The following is a 17,468-nucleotide window of genomic DNA, read 5'->3' on the forward strand; positions in this document are numbered from 1 at the left end:
TATGCTCACATAGAAGGTTTAACTCACTTGCAGAAACTTTGTCAATATCGACATAAAAGCGTAGTGTAACCGATCCCAGGATGAATGCTATTGCGGGACCAAGTGTAGTTGCAGCAAAAAGGAATCCTGTGTACAAGAGAAAAACAGGATTTCTGCTTTTAGTGGGAAGGTTGCTAAGTGTAACTCAAGGACTGCCTCTGTGAAATGGGAACAATGATTCACTCAACAGCCCCTTTCTAGAATGCCTCCATTCATTGTTATTGATTTTGGTGAATTTGTATCAGTCTGTCTACATGATCCTAGTATAATAAATGAACCAATGTAAACCAAGATCACTGGTGACCTGCTACTACATTTTAAGCTTTCCAAAGAGAAGGTGCACTGTCCCTACAATTAGAGCTTGACCACATAATGATGTTGTTGTGCCTTTACTGCAGGACACATTTCTGACCATTGAACGGTTCTGACAGCAGTTCTGCCCCCTATTGGAGCCTGCCTGTTATGCCTTTCTTGACCCAGCTGACATGCCACTCAGTTGAACCTGGGAAACCTGCATTAGGATATGCAACCCAGGACTGCACAAAACTGGTTGCAAGGCAGGAAAGGTTAGAGTTGTCAAGTTACATACAGGATGCAGGATTCTTAGAGATATGGTAGATAAATAGAGGAGCAGTTTTTGGAAAGAGATTGCAAGGTCTTCCTGGCTATGAGACCTGCTGGCTCCAAACTGTAGTTTAACCATCCCCATCCCTAAAGGTCAGGCAATGGGAAGGGGAGAGAAGGGAGCTAGGCTGGGAGGGGACAGAGAGAGAGCCAGTTCAGAAAATGCTTCTCAACTTTGGATGAGGCAAGGGAGAAAATGAAAGAAGAAAGGAAGGACACTTGAAGCCGTTTGAAGTGGGAAGTTCTCCCTTCTAACCCGAAAGACTACTTGGGTGCAAGAGGTAAAGAAGAGAAGGTAAGGCAATGAATATCAGAGTGGCAACTGGCAGCTGAATCAAGATGGAGTGAAGAACTGGAAGTTTTACCTGTGAGGAGAAGCTGGGAAGCTCTTTGGAGACCTAGCCCAACAGAAGGAAGATGGAAAGACGAGAAAAATGGTCGAGGACCTGACCCACAAAGGCAAAAGCAAGCAGCCAGCCACAGGTGGTGCTGGCAGAGGCAATTAGACTGAGCACATGTTGGCGGGTGATGGCGATGGGGAAGGACGATTTGTCTGGCTACAGGACTGTTCGTTCGATAGCAAAGCCTAGTTAAGATTTCTGTTGTTCCTGCGGGTACAGTGTTCCCTGTTTCTGTGTTATAAGTAAATGCTGGTAATAAGATCAGATGTCCTTTTTCTTATTGGACGCCTCCGTTATGATCTTCCGGGGAATATGAATCATGGAATCTTAGAACTGGAAGATGCCACCAGGTCCAACCACTGCTCTGTAGAGGATTAATAGATGGTCATCCAATCTCTAACTGAACACGTTTACTGGTCCATTGCCACATTCCTCTTATGGTTACAAGTTTACCCTACAGTTTCTCTCCTTCTTGTGTCTTTTTTTTAAGTTACAAGAAGAATCTGCCTCCTTGAAGCTTAAATCCATTGTTTTGTTTTGTGTCCTGCTCTCTGAGATAAGAGAGAACAGGCCATGACTTCCTTCTAATGCCCCTTTGGTTGTCATATTCCTCCATCTTTTTTTTCTGATGGCTATAAAAAACCAACTTGCTCAGTTTCTCCTTCTAAGGTTTAGTTTTCAAATGGCTGCTTTGTTTTAAAAATTCACAGAGGTAATACTTTTGTTAGACAACTGAAATTTAACGAAATAGTTGCAAGCTTTCGCATTTCAAGAACTCTTCACCAGGCAGGTGGATTAGTGGGGAAAAAGGCAGGGTGGGAAACCTGTCTGTCTTAGACTTATGTCTGCACAAAGTTATACTGTTGGGTGCAAAACTTTCAGAGTTAAGCATACAAATCAGATACCAGGTACAGACAGTATTAAGATGCAATGGAGGGTCCTCCAAAGCTTGCTAGCAAAACAAAAAAGGAAACATGGATGGTTTTCTAAGATAATCTTTTCAGGGTCCTTCAGTGACTGGGCCACTCTTGTTAAGGCAAGGGGATGTGGGGAAATGGAGAATAATGGTCTTCTCTGCTGGGCAGCTGTTTCATATCTGAGTTCTCACAGAAGTCTCAGAGTGATAACTGAAGGTCAGGAGGAAAGTGCTTTTACTTCAGCATAGATTCCCATCTCCACTGTACTTTCAAACTCCAGGCTGCAGTGTATCTTGAACTTGATAGACCAGTTCAAGCCTCTGGACTTGAAATTGGGCTGGTGATTCTCATTGGCTGAATCACTATCAATCTTCTCCCCACAGTGTAGGTGTTCTTCTGGTATCTGGGCTGGCCAGAGATTATAGGATTTGGTCCAAGTCTTCTGGACACCAGAGAGGAAAGCTGCCCAGTAGCCATTACCTGAATTATTATTTATTTATTATGCTTATATCCTGCCTTTCTCTGGGAGCTCAGTCAGCATAATTTATTCATATACCACCACCCTGCAAGGAAGACTGGCCTGGTGAAATGGGGACTTGATCCTACATTTCCCCAGTCTCACTGCAACTGCTGAATCACTACATTCTGGTGGGTTGCATGAGTTGTTGTTTCTAGTAACTTACCTATATAGAGAGGCGAGTTGGATGCACTGGAAAAGTCATCTATGTAGGAGATGCCAAAGGGCTGGATGGGCACCCCCCCAATTCCCAGCAAGGTCTGTCCGAAGAAGAGCAGCATCAGGACCACTTTGCTTTCCCTCTGGTTGTCTGTGCAGACCTCTGTAATGGGGGTTTCCCGGTGGGGGAGACAGATATCTGACGTGTTCCCTAAGGAACCTGTGAAGGGAAGGCAAAAGACCATGTTCCATGCCTGTGTCTCTGAGGGCCGGATGAATTCTTTGTGCCCCAGTTTGGAATTGGGCACAGCAAACTGAGTGAAAGGACAAATGCCCCATAGCAAGCTCCCCTCAAGGGCTGGGGACTACTGTCTCCAGCCCACCTCTGCTGGTCTCAGGATGTCCCTTGGAGCACGTTCTTCCAACACAGGGCCTTAGCCAAGGGAATGTAATACCACCCTATCCTCAGAGGTCAGCCCTTCTGATACTAAGAGAACACCATTACTGTGAAAGAATCAATACATGTGAAAGTACAAAGAATAAAAATAGGCACTAAAATGATGAAATGTACATCTACAAATATAAAAATTATATTTGAAGAATTGGGGATTTCATATACCACTACCTTAACAGAGGAAAACAATAAATAGATAATAAATATTACACATTTCTTAAAATACATTGGTTATTCTGAATTGATTGTTTACTTTTTGTAATTCAAAGAGTGCTGATTCATTCCAATCAGATCACAACATGTTTTTGGAGATGTTCTGGGGTTTTTTGTGCCTTTGAGTCAGCCTTGACTCTTGGTAATTATGGGTCCCTGCAGCTTTTTGGCACCCTTGTCTGGAAGTGGTTTGCCATTGCCGCCTTCCTAGGGCTGAGAGAGAGCGACTAGCCCAAAGTCACCTGTTCAGCTTTGTGCCTAAGGAGGGACTTGAATTCAAGTTTTCTTATGTCTTGTCCAGCACCTTCAACAGTAGACCAAACGAGCTCTCCTTCCCCAACTGCTGAACTACTGAAACTCTTTGCTGCCTTTACAAAATAGGAAGTTAATTTGGTGCTTGTTATCTGTGCTCCTTCCAGTTACTTAAAATAATTATTATAGGATCTAGCAACCTTTCCGATCCTGCTACTTCACTCATTTTTGTTCTGAGCTCGCTCGCTCGCTCTGTCTGTCTGTCTGTCTGTCTGTCTGTCTGTCTGTCTGTCTGTCTGTCTGTCTGTCTATCTATCTATCTATCTATCTATCTATCTATCTATCTATCTATCTATCTAATTTATATAGCCGTCCATCTCACGAATGTGACTCTGGGCAGCATACAATAAAACAAACAATTAAAACAGTCTTAAATAACCATTTAAAAATGTCTGATAGTACAATCCTATCAGATAATTAGGAGATCAGTGGGAATGAATACATTTAGGTCTTAATGTGTGCAAACATCACAAGAAAATTATTTAATTGTTTTATTGGTGCCCTAAAACAAATCCAACAGAAGTTAACCCACCAGTACAAAATATATTGTATCCATATTAAATATAAATGTTTAAAATTGTTGCATTTCTCCATAAGATCACACCTGTACATGCTCCCAATTTTATTTTAGTTTTTTCCTGAATTGCTTTTTGATTTGTATAATTCTTCTTAATTCTGTTTTGCCAGTAGGTTGCCCTTTTTAGCACCTGCCTGCGGGGTTGTGGTCCTTTGAAGTGGCGGGGGGTGGTGGTTTCTAAAAAACCAAGATGACAGCTACAACCACATAAGCTTTTTTGCACACTGTCACAGAGGTGACCTTGACTTTTTTTATTGCCCCTCCCTCCCTGTGGATGCCCCTGTGATGGAGATGCCGCAAGCTACTTCAGATCCCTGATCCATCCTATACTGCAATGACTGTTCTTGTTAGCAGCATAGGCCTTTTTTCCCAGCCTCTGATATTTCAATATTCTGCCCACAAGCAGCTGGCCTCCAAGTTTGTTCAAGAATGGGTGAGTTGTGGCTCAAGGTGACTGCAGGGAAAAGGGGAATTTGGTGGGGAGCATCCACTAATCAGCTTGTATCCTATTTACTACAGCTCTCAGGGTGGGAAAAACCTTTATAGGAAGAGAGCAAAACTTGCAACATTTTGGGGCCCACAGCAGGCTTCACATGGAGTGCTGAAGATCACACTCCCGATGTGAGTGGGATCAGAAACTTAGGGGGTGGGAGAACAAGGTTTTAAGGGGTGAAATAGGGGACTTAAAACCTACTTTGCCCCTTAAACCTCTCCAAAGCTTAAAAAATGTAAAAAAATTTTTTTTTTAAAGGCTGAGATTTTTGGCACCACCTATTCCGGGCAGATTTGGGATCTACAGAAGGAATGTTGATGATTGCATGCTGCCCTAAACCGTACTTTTTTCTACCTCACAAGTACAAAAGCTTAGGGGTTTTTATTTTTTTATTTCTTACTTTGGTTTTTATTCCACTCCATTTCCAATCATTCTGAGTGGCTTAAAAACAAGAAGACAAAGAATTAGAAATATATTATCATATTATACATTATATTATATTTATTATATAATTTCTTATATAATAAATATAATTAATCAATGACCTAATTATATAACAGGGCTTTTAAATATTTTTTTAATCCATTCAATCGTGTCCGATTCTTTACAGTAAGATAAACAGGTTATTGGCTTAGTCATTTATAATGTTGAAGAGCTAGAAATCAATGGATGTTCCTGCAGTTCCAAATTTGGAATCTGAAAAAAAGGCCCATGAAGAGCATTTATAGAATGTCCTTACCAGACATGGAGTAATCGTAATCATAAGGTCCTGAAACGAAATGAGGAAGAGAAATGACCAACCCTGCCAGGGAAACGAGGATGGCACCACAGCCAATGATACGGGGCCTGTGAAGTTGACTCCCAAAATAACTCACAAAGATGATTAGCATTGTGTTTCCAACCTGGGGGGTGAGAGGAAAGTTGGGGAGACCTTTAAAAATGCTGAAGAAACTACATCTATATGAAAGATAGCAAGTCAGATCAAAATGCAATTGTGGTCACTTTTTAAAAAATATCAATAAGCAGTTTATACTAAAAAGCATTGGTTGGCATTATTATCACCCCTTAGAAAAAGTTTTTTTTTCACCCAATATCCAATTACTCTTATTCTATATTATTTTAATTAGTAGGTACTGTAGAACAAGATTCATAAATATGTGCATATCATGTTCCAGTTTACATGGCATATACCTGGAGTGGGGGACAATATATCAGTATATGAATACTGTAGAAAAAATAATTTCTTATTATGAGATAAAAAATAGAACTGGGAATCCTTTCATTAAAAACCCCAAACTACTTTATTGAAGATTTGTAAAGCAACAGTGAACTGCTTTTTATTACAGTAAAAGCTATATAAAAAGGGGCAAGGGGAATATCCACAGGGTTGCTGGGAAGATTATTCCCAGCATCTGGTGGATACATTTGCTTGGATTCACTCCTATGGCGTTGACTGAGGCCCGTTCCCTTGATGTTATCTGGGAGGAGTTTGATCCTGTTGGTCCTGAGGAAATGGACAGGATCCTTGGCATTGTGAGTGCAGCAACCTGTGTTTTAGATCCATGCCCTCCTGGTTGGTCAGGGCCTCCGGGGAGGAGGTGTGTGAGTGGATCCGTGCGGTGGTGAATGCTTCCTTGAGGGATGAGGTAGTCCTACTGGCTCTGAAAGAGGAGATGATTCATGCCCTCCTCAAGAAACCATTGCTGGATCCACAGATCTGGACAATTTTTATCCAGTTGCCAACTTGTCCTTGTTGGGGAAGGTTGTTGAGAAGGTGGTCAGCCTACAGCTCCAACAGGTCATTGAGGAAGCAGAGTATCTGGACTCCCTTCAATCATGTCTCAGACTAGGATATATACTGAGGAGCTTTAGTTGGACTCTGGCAGGCTTGGGATGAGGGTAGTGCCTGGCACTCCTTAATCTCTTGGTGGCCTTTGATACTATTGATCATGGTATCCTTTTGGACTGGCTTAGGGGATTAGGAGCAGGAGGCAATGTTTTGCAGTGGTTCTCCTCCTTCCTCTAAGGCCAGTTCCAGTTGGTGATGGGGGGGGGGGGAACAGTCAAATCCTGTGAGGGGCCTCAGGGCTTTCCCCCTTCCCTCTCCTTCTTAACATCTACGTGAAGCTGCTGGGGGATAATAATATCAGTATGGTGGTGAAACTCAATCTTTGCCCTCAGCTGCAGCTGAAGTGATGCTGTTAAGGTTCTGTTCCAGTGTGTAGAGGCTGTGGGGGTCTGGATGGGGAAGAATAGGCTTAGCTCAACCCTACCAATGCTGAGTGACTGTGGGTTTGGGGCCCCATGGGTCCTGGAACTAGATTTCATCTTTGAGTCTGGATGGGGTTGCACCACCTGGCTCAGATTCAGCGCACAATTTGGGAGTCCTCTTGGACTCACAACTCCGGTTTGAAAAGCAGGTAGCAGCTGTGACCAAGGGAGCCTTTGCACAACTTCATTTTGTGTGCCAGTTGCACCCATTCCTGGATGAGGGGGATCTGTTCATGGTCATTCACATCTTAGTCACCTCTCAATTGGATTATTGCAATGTGGTCTACATGGGGCTGCTCTTGAAGACCATCTGGAAGCAGCAATTGGTCCAGAATGCAGCAGTGTGGGTAGTCAGGGGTATTCCTCATTACATCCATGTAAAACCTCTACCCCATGAGCTGCACTGGCTCCCTATACGCAGTCCCTATATCCTTCTCAGAAAAAATATCACCTTGGGGGACCTAGGAGGTGAAGCCATTAGTGGACAGCTAGGACCACTGAATGGAGCAGAGCTTAATACAGTGTAAAGACGTGCACAGAAAAGAATATTATCTAAAAGACCATTAATGAGCACGTTAGAGAAATATAGGTTATTGATCTTACACACTTAGCCCACCCAAGCATAAAGAATTGCACACTTAGACAAAGTAGGTTCAAAAGTAAGCAAAAAAAAAGGTCCAGTCATTTGTTTGGTCCAGTTACATCCATTCAGGAAGATGATTCTTGTTCTTCTTTCTTTCCCTAAACTGAATTGACCCTCAGCGCTTATTGCTGCTGAAGGCTGCATGCAGAAAGGGGGAAACTCCTGACTCCAGGCCCATGCCTGGCCCCAGATGGAAGGAGCTCCAGCAGCATGCTCCCTTCTCAGATGGTGGAAGGAGGTAGGACTGAGGAATGTGGGAGGGACAACAGCTTCACAAACGCACACACACATAGAGAATTGCATCCTAGAATGAACTCATCCACATGCTAATGAGGCATGCTGATTTGCTGGGACCTCCAATAGGAGGCCCTGCCCTTTGGAATGATTTCTGTCCCCCTCCCAATTATACCATTGGTTCTGACTCTGCAGGACTTTACAAAGGCAGTTGAGAACCAGTTCTTTCCCTGGGTGTTTGGGTTAGGATGGGTAAGGTTCCCAATTAGTGAGATATCATATATTTTAGTCCTGATTGCCATTTAATTGTTTTAGCTTGCGTGGTATATATTATTTCTCTTTTGTATTTTTGCTTAATGATTTTATATGCCACCCAACAATGCTGTTTGAGTTGGATGCTCACAGAAATGTTCTGAATAAATAAATACACTATTTCCCTTATTTATTGTAAGAAATATCAACATACAAAGAGGCTATGATTGAGGTCCAGGGGCATTTCTGTTTTTTTAAATTAACAATATATTCCTGTCAGAGGAAAAAGATGGTAAGCTAATAAACAATATTATTTGTTTAAAATGGTAGATGCTAGTCCATTCCTCATTGAAGAATAGGTCTAGAAATTATGAAATAAGGTACATATGGTAAAACTCACTAATATTGTTGAATTGAGAAAGGGGAGAATGTCAGAAAATAATTTCATTGAAAATCGGAACTTTTTATAAGGTACTAGAAAACCAGGGGTTATTCTTTTCCATGTGTTTTACTAGGAGTCCAGAACATAAAAGAACATGATAAAATGCACTATAGATGATAAGTTGGTATTTATGTACTGTAGATTAATAGCGGTAGTAGCTCTTCACTAGTAGTAATGATAGCTGTAGTGGTAGTGCAGTAATGGCAAGCTGGAGAAAACAAGATGCAGGGGCCGAAGACGGTACCTCATGGAAAGAGGCCAGCAAGCCAGAAGTCTGGCTGGGCAGACCAAAACGCTTCTCAATGGTTGAAATGGAACTTTTCATGTAGCCAGATGTCATCAGTTGCGTGAGCTGCAGGAACCCTTGGCAGAACACGAAGAACTGCAGGGAATAAATGAGTAAGAGTCAGAATGGCGTCGGAGCCTGCCCTGTCTTGGACCCTGCTATTAGACAGTTTCATAGTCAAAACAAGAAGATGATTTGCAGGAGAATATTAGTAGGCAGGGAAAAATTAACTCTGCTTCCTCATTCACCTATTCATCTTCACCAGTCTTCACCTACCTTTTATTTAAATGTCTTCTCTCTGCACTGTAAAGTTGGAAGTCCGGAACGAGTCTATGTCAGATTAAAAATAGACCATTGTGGCACTCCGATCTCCACATGGAGCTTTCCTAAAAACCAGCAGAGAACAGAGGCTGGGCAGATCAGGAATCCAGAGGAGGACTGGCTCCTCTGGTATATGGGGTGCCTCTGGAGTGTCAGGCCAAGGGGGAAAGAAGGAAGCAGTGACGGTTGCCAGAATTTTTCCAGCTGCAGCAGCTGCAGTGCCACTGAGGGTCAGACAAGGCATGGAGCAAAAGGAGTTCATCTGTTTGTAAAACTTCTTCACGCCCTCAATCACAATAGCCTCTAAGCAGGGTACAATGACATGCAATACACATAATAAATCGATATTGCAATAATACCTATAAACCATCAATCACTGCAATACATCCGAAAGACACAGCGAATACAACAGATCAAGCCATATCTCCCCAAGGCAACATAATACCCAGCTCCCTAAAGGCCTTCTGGAATAACTGTCCAGAAGACCATGAGAGAAGGGACTCCTTTAGCCTCAGGGAGCAAGAGGTCCGTGGGGAAAGACCCTTTGTAGCTACGCTCAAGGACAATCCTCATCTTTACAATTCTTCACAGGGAAACTGTCTCTTAAAATTTTTTCCCTAAAAGGACTTGAAGAAGTTAAATCCATCTCAGAGTTGGCCCATTAAAAAAAAAAGTAAAGCACTCCAAAACAACGTTCTTACTTCCAACCAATAAATGATAAACCCAGTGTATTTAGCCCAGAGAAATGTGAAAAACTGCATGGGAAAAGCCAAACTCTAAAAGGCATCAAGGAAATAATCCTTCTCAAATGAGTTCTCACAGGTTTTTGTTAACTTCTTTTTTTCTATATATTTTTAATCTCCTTGCATGTCTGTAAAATGTGGGTTGCTTTAAATATATAGACATGTATGTGGGGCAAAAGTAGGGACTCTTGCTGAAAGTCATATATTCAAAGTGAAATTGCATTTCCTCTTTGGAGCAATGGGGTTCATTTAGCAAGTCCCCAGAGTACTTACTTTGACAGAGTGAAATGGATTTGAACAGAAAAATCTTCCAAATGGACCTTTGCTTTCATCTGGCATTTTCTCACATCTGCTCTGTATCTCTGCAGAAGAGAAATCAGGCTGTTCAATGCACAGCAGTTTCCAGTTGGTTTAGTCCAATGGGGAGATGTGAACAACTGCTGGGCAATGGGTAATTGTCGCCAACTTTCCATTATTCCAAATGGAGGCGATTGTTCGGGTGGTTTTTACAGACTGGCTTCTCCAGAACACCCCCACCCCACCCTAACCATCAAGCCCACAAACTTATAAAACCTACCAAATCATTCTCTTCCTTCTGCCTTGCACCCATTTCTTTTTCTACTATTTCATTTCTATGCAGCCCCATCCAGAGGCTCTGGGTGACTAACGATCTCACTGTAAAATAACATCCACAGAGAAAGAAAAAAAAATACCCTGAAAATATCAGAATCAAAATGTAAGACCAGGGAAAACAAAAGTCCCACGCTCAAAGCTCCATCTTCAATCATAGCGCCCCCTCCTTCTGCTCTACCTGGAACAGATAGGTCTTGACAGCCTTCCTAAAGCTCTTCCTACAGCCATAATCTGAAGAACGTTGAAGTTCAGAAGGCATGCCTTTGTATTCCTAGGCAGATTTTGTCCTGAGCGTGAACGCTACTGTTGAAAGAGGCCTATTTGACACATTACGCTTCATTCCCCTCCTCACCCCTGTAATTCTATTTTCTCCTGAGGACGGAGGAATTGAGAGGCTAATACAATTTGGATCACATTTATGTTGTCAAGCTTGATCCTGTCAAGACAAGCAGAACTGAATTAAACTGTTTGTTTCTACAGCTCTAGAGAAGAAAAAGGAACAAAAGGCGTAAATCCAAGAGCGCAAGCTGTCTGATATCAGCTGACACTGGTAAATAGTTTTCATCAACTTTTGTATAATGAGTTGTGGCTCTTCCAGGCTTCTCCATCACAGGAGATGACCACAGTGGAGGGGGCTGGAATGGAAAGACCTCGGCTTATCAGTTCACTTCTTCCCAAGCTATTTCTTGCAGCCACATAAATGTCCAGAGCCGACTTCTCAAACTGAGTCAGCCCACAGGATGGATTCATGTTTAAGATTCCTATTTCACAAGTACCCCATCTTTTCTTCAAGGAATTCAAGGAGAAAGATACGTTCTTTGCCCACTCTAGTACAAAGTCACTTTTGCTCATGGCGACCCAAGTCTCTGGCCCAGCAGTTTCGGAGCTGCCTGGCTTCATGGCCTGCTCACCACCACCCAGGGAGGCACTGGCATATGGATGGTTGCATTGTCTTGCTGCTGTTGCAGCCTCATTAGGAATCTCTGGGAGCTGCTAGCAACCTTCTGCCTTGTGCGCAGCAGCATCAGTTAGGCATGGCATGGCTCCTCCGGAGGACCTGTTCCCACATTCCCACTGCAACAAGCTCAGCAAAGAAATATGTACCACGCTACTACAGCGTGACCAGCGGAGCCAATGCTTCATGGGGACTCTGCTGTTGGCTCCACCAGTATGTTGACTCTAGGACCAGCCCCTCCAAGTGAAGTTCCAGTGTGCGGTATTGCCCATGTTAGAAACCACACAAGACATTGGGGATCTCCTTCCTCAAGGGGCGCTTATATTGGGCTTGCCCAGAAGAGTCTGCTCGGGTTCTCCAGCGTCTCAGTCGTGGTCCTCCAGGATATGCTGTCCAAGGTTCTTGCCGGGAGACTGAACCCTCTCAGACTTTTGGTATGCAAAGCATGGCCTTTATCCCTAATCTCTGAGCCTCCCCTCTGACATGTGATTGGCTTTAGAGACTGTGTTACGCTAATCCCTCAGAGTAAAAAAATGAAAAGCACTCCGCAGGCTGTAAAATCTATGGAAGATTGACCAGGGGATAACAATAATATAAAATGGTGACTTGCAGCTGCTGTTATCATTATTCTTGGGCAAATTTTGCTACAAAGCCCCAAGAGACTTAATTTCTTCCCAGTGGATGAAAAGCTTTCTAGCAGGAGAGACTGTTAAATTCTGCAGCCCTTTGTAGAGACGTTTGCTGGCGCTGAAGCATTCCCACGTATTAAGCCATTAGGAAAATACTTCAGTCAGTCTTCCTTTCTCCATGCGTAGACTGAAGAGGCTAGTAACCTCAGTGGGTAGCCTTGGACGTTCTTTCGACAAAGGCATCATTTGTAGATTACAGACGGAGGACAAAGAGATTGCAGTGAGAAGTGGCAACATTTAAATATGTTTGTGGGACAGTGTCAGCACCTGCTCATTCGAGCATTCACACAGTCACAGTCAGGAGGCTGGGACTCCTTTAACTGTTTTAATGAAGCGTAATGAACGGTACAGAAGGCAAGCTGCAAATAAAGATTTCCCGCTCAAACCTAACTTAAAACTACATCCCCTTAGTTAGTCCCCTTTCCCACGAAACCGTGTCACCCCCCCTCCCATCCAGATGGTGTTCCTGGCGTATCTCAACCCCGCGTCCTTGATGTGCTCCATAGCCATAACAAACCACTTCACACTCCAACTTCACACCCCCTCCCATCTGGCGACACGGAGTCCATTCCTTGGAGAAGGAAATGATGGGAGATACTCCGATGAGGGTTTCTGTGAAACCTTTGATCGGGGGGATCTGACAGACAGATTTTATAAACTATAAGGCTGAACGTGGAGTTCTTTTAGACTAGAACTTTGGTGCACTGAAAAATGAAGCAATTTGGTGTATTAGCTCATTCAGCTGTTTTTATTTTTTGTAACAAGAAAAAAAATTACAAAGATTGTGAGTTCTAGTCCTGCCTGGGGCACAAAGCCAGCTGAATGACCTTGGGCCAGTCACTCTCTCTCAGCCCCAGAAAGCAGGCAAGGGCAAACCACTTCCGAAAAACCTGGCTGAGAAAACTGCAGGGACTTGCCCAGGCCGTCTCCCAGAATGGGACACGATTGAACAGATTTTTTTAAAAAATGCCTTATGAATACTGTACGAATCTGTGCACACAGAAACTGTTTGAGAGAGTTTCCCGAGGATTGCCCCACAGTGTTAAAACTCCAGGCAAACTCTAACCTGTTATTGTAATTAAACTCTGTGCAAACATCAACAAATTGCTCCCATGAAGCTAATTAAAGAGGAGGAGGATGTTCACAGCGAAGCTTAATTGTCCTGCGTTGTCTGCACATAAATTACTTTTCAATGCTCAGATGGAGCATGTTCCACATAGTGCTGCAAATTCGTCTTGGCTGTAATCTTTGGCTTTCCCTCCAGAATGGGACATAAATCTCAGAGCTTGTAGGAGTCATCTTGAGAAGCAATGGCTGTAGTTTCTCTCTAAGTACCACTTCACGCTACAGTCATATCTTTCCAGTAGCAAAGGCCTGAAAACTATTCAACTATAATAGAGGAAAAGGAGGGTAGAAGTTCATTTCTGGGCACAGTTCATTGTGTTGGTTATATTCCATAAAGGCCTGTCCATTTGGGACTAGAAGAAGTGCCCTGCAGTTTTCCTCAACCTTAGCAACTTTAAGATGTGTGGACTTCACTCCCAGAATTCCCCAGCCACCACACTGTTAGTCTATGGGGGCAAAAAAGATGCATCTAATGAAGTGAGGTCATGAAAGTTTATGCCTTTTTAATAAAACGTGTTAGTTGGAGAAGGTGCTACCAGACTTCTGAAGTCTGAAATACAGTCTCCTGTATTTCTTCATGAGAGAAATAAAGAACTTACAACTAAGCCATGCAAAGTGACTGCCATATATAACTAAAACCTGCAAACTTTCCATTATTTATTGAGCCTCAGACTGCAACAACCATTAACAGTCAATGACAGATTATGGACAAAATTGTAACGATGTTAAATTCCAATTTGTAGTCACATTTCCAGTTTAAAATGCATTTATTCAGACTGCAGAGCAACACAAAAATAAAAACGAATCATAGGCCCAGACACGTGCTCATCTACACAGATTACAGTGATGTAAACGTCAGAAGCATTTGATGATGCTTTGCGTATCTATCTACATTCTAAGAGGTCGATCAGATCTTAGAAGGTTTTAGGGAGGATGATAGAGATCAGTGCGTCAGCAACTCCCTGAAAATGTTATAATGATCAGAAGTCAGCATCCATTTGCCAGGAGTAAGCCTTGTCAGCTTAACCACATTTTTGAGAGGTAACTTCCTTAATACATTTTGGACCTATGGTAGATGTGTCCTGGTTTCAGCGACGCTTTGACAAGTATCACATTCTGATTAGCAAGCTAGTTAAATGTAGGTTGGATGGCACAACAATGAGATGGATATATAGCAGGCTCAAAAATCATTAATCGAAGAGAAAATCATTCTCAATGGAACTCATAAACGGAGTGGGTGTCCAAAGATACTGTCCTCAGCCCTGTAGTCTTTAATGCTTTTATTAATAATTTGGATGCAGAAATGGAGGAAATGCTTATTAAAGCTGGAAGGAAAACAAAATTAGATGGGACAGCTAATAACAGTGAATATATCCCAGAAGACAGAAATAAAACTCATAATGATGTTGTTAGGTTGAATAAATGGTCTGAAAGTAACAGAATTAAATTTCACAGCGACTGTCCATGCCAATTACCTACAAGGTTGTTTCCAGTAGCTCTGGAAATTTCTGCACCTTTTGATATATAGATAATATTGATTGTTAATCTTAAACTCCCTGCCCTTATAATTCTTTCTTGCCCCTTCTTTATCTCCCTCTCCCCCTGTTTTTGCCTGGCTTTTGCCTTGCTTTTGACAGCTCACTGTTTTGGATGTTGCTGATGTTTAATAAATAAACAGACATCGAGCTCTATTTTTGCTAACGGAACAGAGCAATCGGGTGGCTGCTCTGATCGGGGCAGAGGTATTGACTGGGAATATGCTGGTGCAAACTAAACTGGAAATCACCCACAGGAATTTTCCAACAAGCAGGAGACTACGGGGATATGATCTCACCCAGAAGGAAGTCAGGACTTGTTTTCAATTCTTCACAGTGTAGGACGTGGCATAATGGATTTAAGTTACAAGAAAACTCATTCTGACAAAATGTTGGAAAAGCAATTCAGTAGTGTGACCAATTATGGAGAGAGGTGATGGTCTTTTCCCTGGATATTTTCAAGCAGAGGCTTGTCATAATTTTATTATTCTTTTTACGAATTGGACTACTGTTTATATCTTCTTCAGAGATGTGGGAAGTTTTCAGTAGATACTGACCAAAATAGGCCAAATAAAATAGACGTCACAAACATTCACAAGGACCCTCCTTTCACGAATCAGATTGGATGAATCCCCACCAGAGGCTCTTGAGGACATTCCTAATTCACGCACAGAACTCACTGCCGTTGTTTGCTTCTCTTTTCAGGTTTAGAAAATTTATGGTACCCAATCATTTAAAAATATTAGGGACAGGTATGTTTCTGTGTCAGACTAAGGAGTCAGTACAGGAAGAACCCATCGGTCTAGAACGGGGCTGTGCTTCGGAAGGGCAGAGGCTGTGGCCCTTCGGACCGTGGCCTCACGGGTCCAAAGACCATACTTTCCAAACGTGCCCAGCCAGGTCTGGAGGTCCAGTTTCTCCCAGAAGCAGCCTCTTCCCCTTCTCAGCTGGGCTGCCGCAGGAGCTCTAGTGCAGTTTTCAGAATCTGCCAATTTAATCTCTGCTATTTGCTCTGCCAACTGATTTCAGTGACATCTGGATGAATGATAGCCCAGGCATTCAGCATTGTTTGCGGTAGAAATATTGTATAGTTTCTGCGAAATAATTTGTTAGCCTGTTAGCACCATCATTAATTCATGCCACTAGCAGATGTCCTCTCCACATTATTTAATATTAATAGGGTGCGGTAAATGCTCTTCTATTATACATAGATGCTCCTATATGCATGCACATTTTTTTCCTGTTCTTACTCTGCCCTAAATATAAAAGAGAAGGTGGGTCTCCAGAGGAATTATGAAAAATAGTCCTGATATGTGTCATTTTACAGAATAAACCCACTTTGATCACTATTTGCTTAATTTTGCATATTAACAGATATGCAGTAGAAAAACAGTTTAGGGCGCATCCCTTCCCAGCACATTTCAGGCTTCGTGGCTGAGACGACCAAGCGACTGGGGGTTGATTGATTAGATTTACCTGCTGCCTTATCTCCAAGAGCCCAAGGTGGTTCACTTGGGGATCCCCAGAGTTCTTTTATCAACACCAGAGTATCTCTGTGAGGTGGATTGAGAAAATGACTGGCCTAAAGTCTTCTTTCCATGGCTGAAGGAAGACTTCAAGTTGACAGTTCAAGCCTATGCATGTTGTGTCTGAAGTAAGAGTCACTGCTTACTCCCAAACAAATATACATAAGAACTTGCAGGATTTGGGGGGGTTCTCTGGTTTGAGCTATAGAGAAAAACTAGGAAAACATCTAGTGAATGAATGATTTCTTTAAAATGCTGTCCTACTTTGGCAAACAGAACAGGCTGGGCTGTGGCCACAGAGATTAGACAAATTAGGGTTGTCAGTGATGTCTCTCTTTCATCCTGAGCCTCTAGAAGCTTTGGGCACGGCCCTGAAAGACCTCCAAATTGTAATTTTTAACGGGACGAAAAGGGGAAATTGTTAAATACCTATCTGGAGGGTAGCTTTATTCAATTTCAATTCAATGTAAATAAAACAAAGTAACATTTAGATTTTATCCTGAGCCTACCCGCTGTTTGGGGGAGCCTGGCCCCCACGGATGAATCTGTGCCTGGTCCAGAACACGTTTCCACCTCTTCTCTAAATCCTCTTGTCTTGTTTGAGATCCTCCTAGCTGATAGTTGGAGAACTATCTGGAAGTCCCAATGGCATTTAGGCCACCCAAATTTAGTTTTTTCTTCCTATTTCTTGCTGTAACTTCTATTTAAAGGCTTTCTTTATTTTCCTGTAAGAAGCCCTTTTCTATTTCAAAGATTGCTATAGGGGAATAAGCATCACTATCCTGACCTCATTTTAAATGTAACTAATCTCTCATCTGAAGAGGTTAAATATGGGATTTTTAAAGGGTGACAGAATGGGACAGAGAGATAAACAAAACAACCTTGATTTAACGGACACCCATTTAGTGGACTTCAGATGCAACGGACTAAATTTCAACCTGGATATCCTCTTGAAATAATAGACAAGCTCACTGCTTCCAAATTAGTCTGGATGAAGCAGACCAATTAATTTTACCTTAATTTTATGGTATCCATGGCAATTTATATAATTGGTGCGATGATGTCATTATGCAAATGACATAAATAGATTTTTGGATTTAATGGACT

At 42.4% G+C, this 17,468-nt stretch overlaps 1 protein-coding gene across 1 annotated transcript in view; it reads right to left on the reverse strand.

Moving 5' to 3' along the window:
• SLCO2B1 (solute carrier organic anion transporter family member 2B1) overlaps window positions 1-17,468 on the reverse strand; it is a 67,751-nt gene that overhangs the window by 43,143 nt on the left and 7,140 nt on the right. Inside the window, exons 2-5 of the mRNA XM_063304756.1 lie at window positions 8,793-8,940; window positions 5,446-5,608; window positions 2,665-2,877; window positions 28-126 (exon numbers count right to left, since the gene is read on the reverse strand). Coding sequence (XP_063160826.1) covers window positions 28-126; window positions 2,665-2,877; window positions 5,446-5,608; window positions 8,793-8,940 — 623 coding nt within the window. The remainder of the gene's footprint in view (window positions 1-27; window positions 127-2,664; window positions 2,878-5,445; window positions 5,609-8,792; window positions 8,941-17,468) is intronic.

Source organism: Candoia aspera, chromosome 5, assembly GCF_035149785.1.
Source record: "Candoia aspera isolate rCanAsp1 chromosome 5, rCanAsp1.hap2, whole genome shotgun sequence".
NCBI lineage: Eukaryota > Metazoa > Chordata > Lepidosauria > Squamata > Boidae > Candoia > Candoia aspera.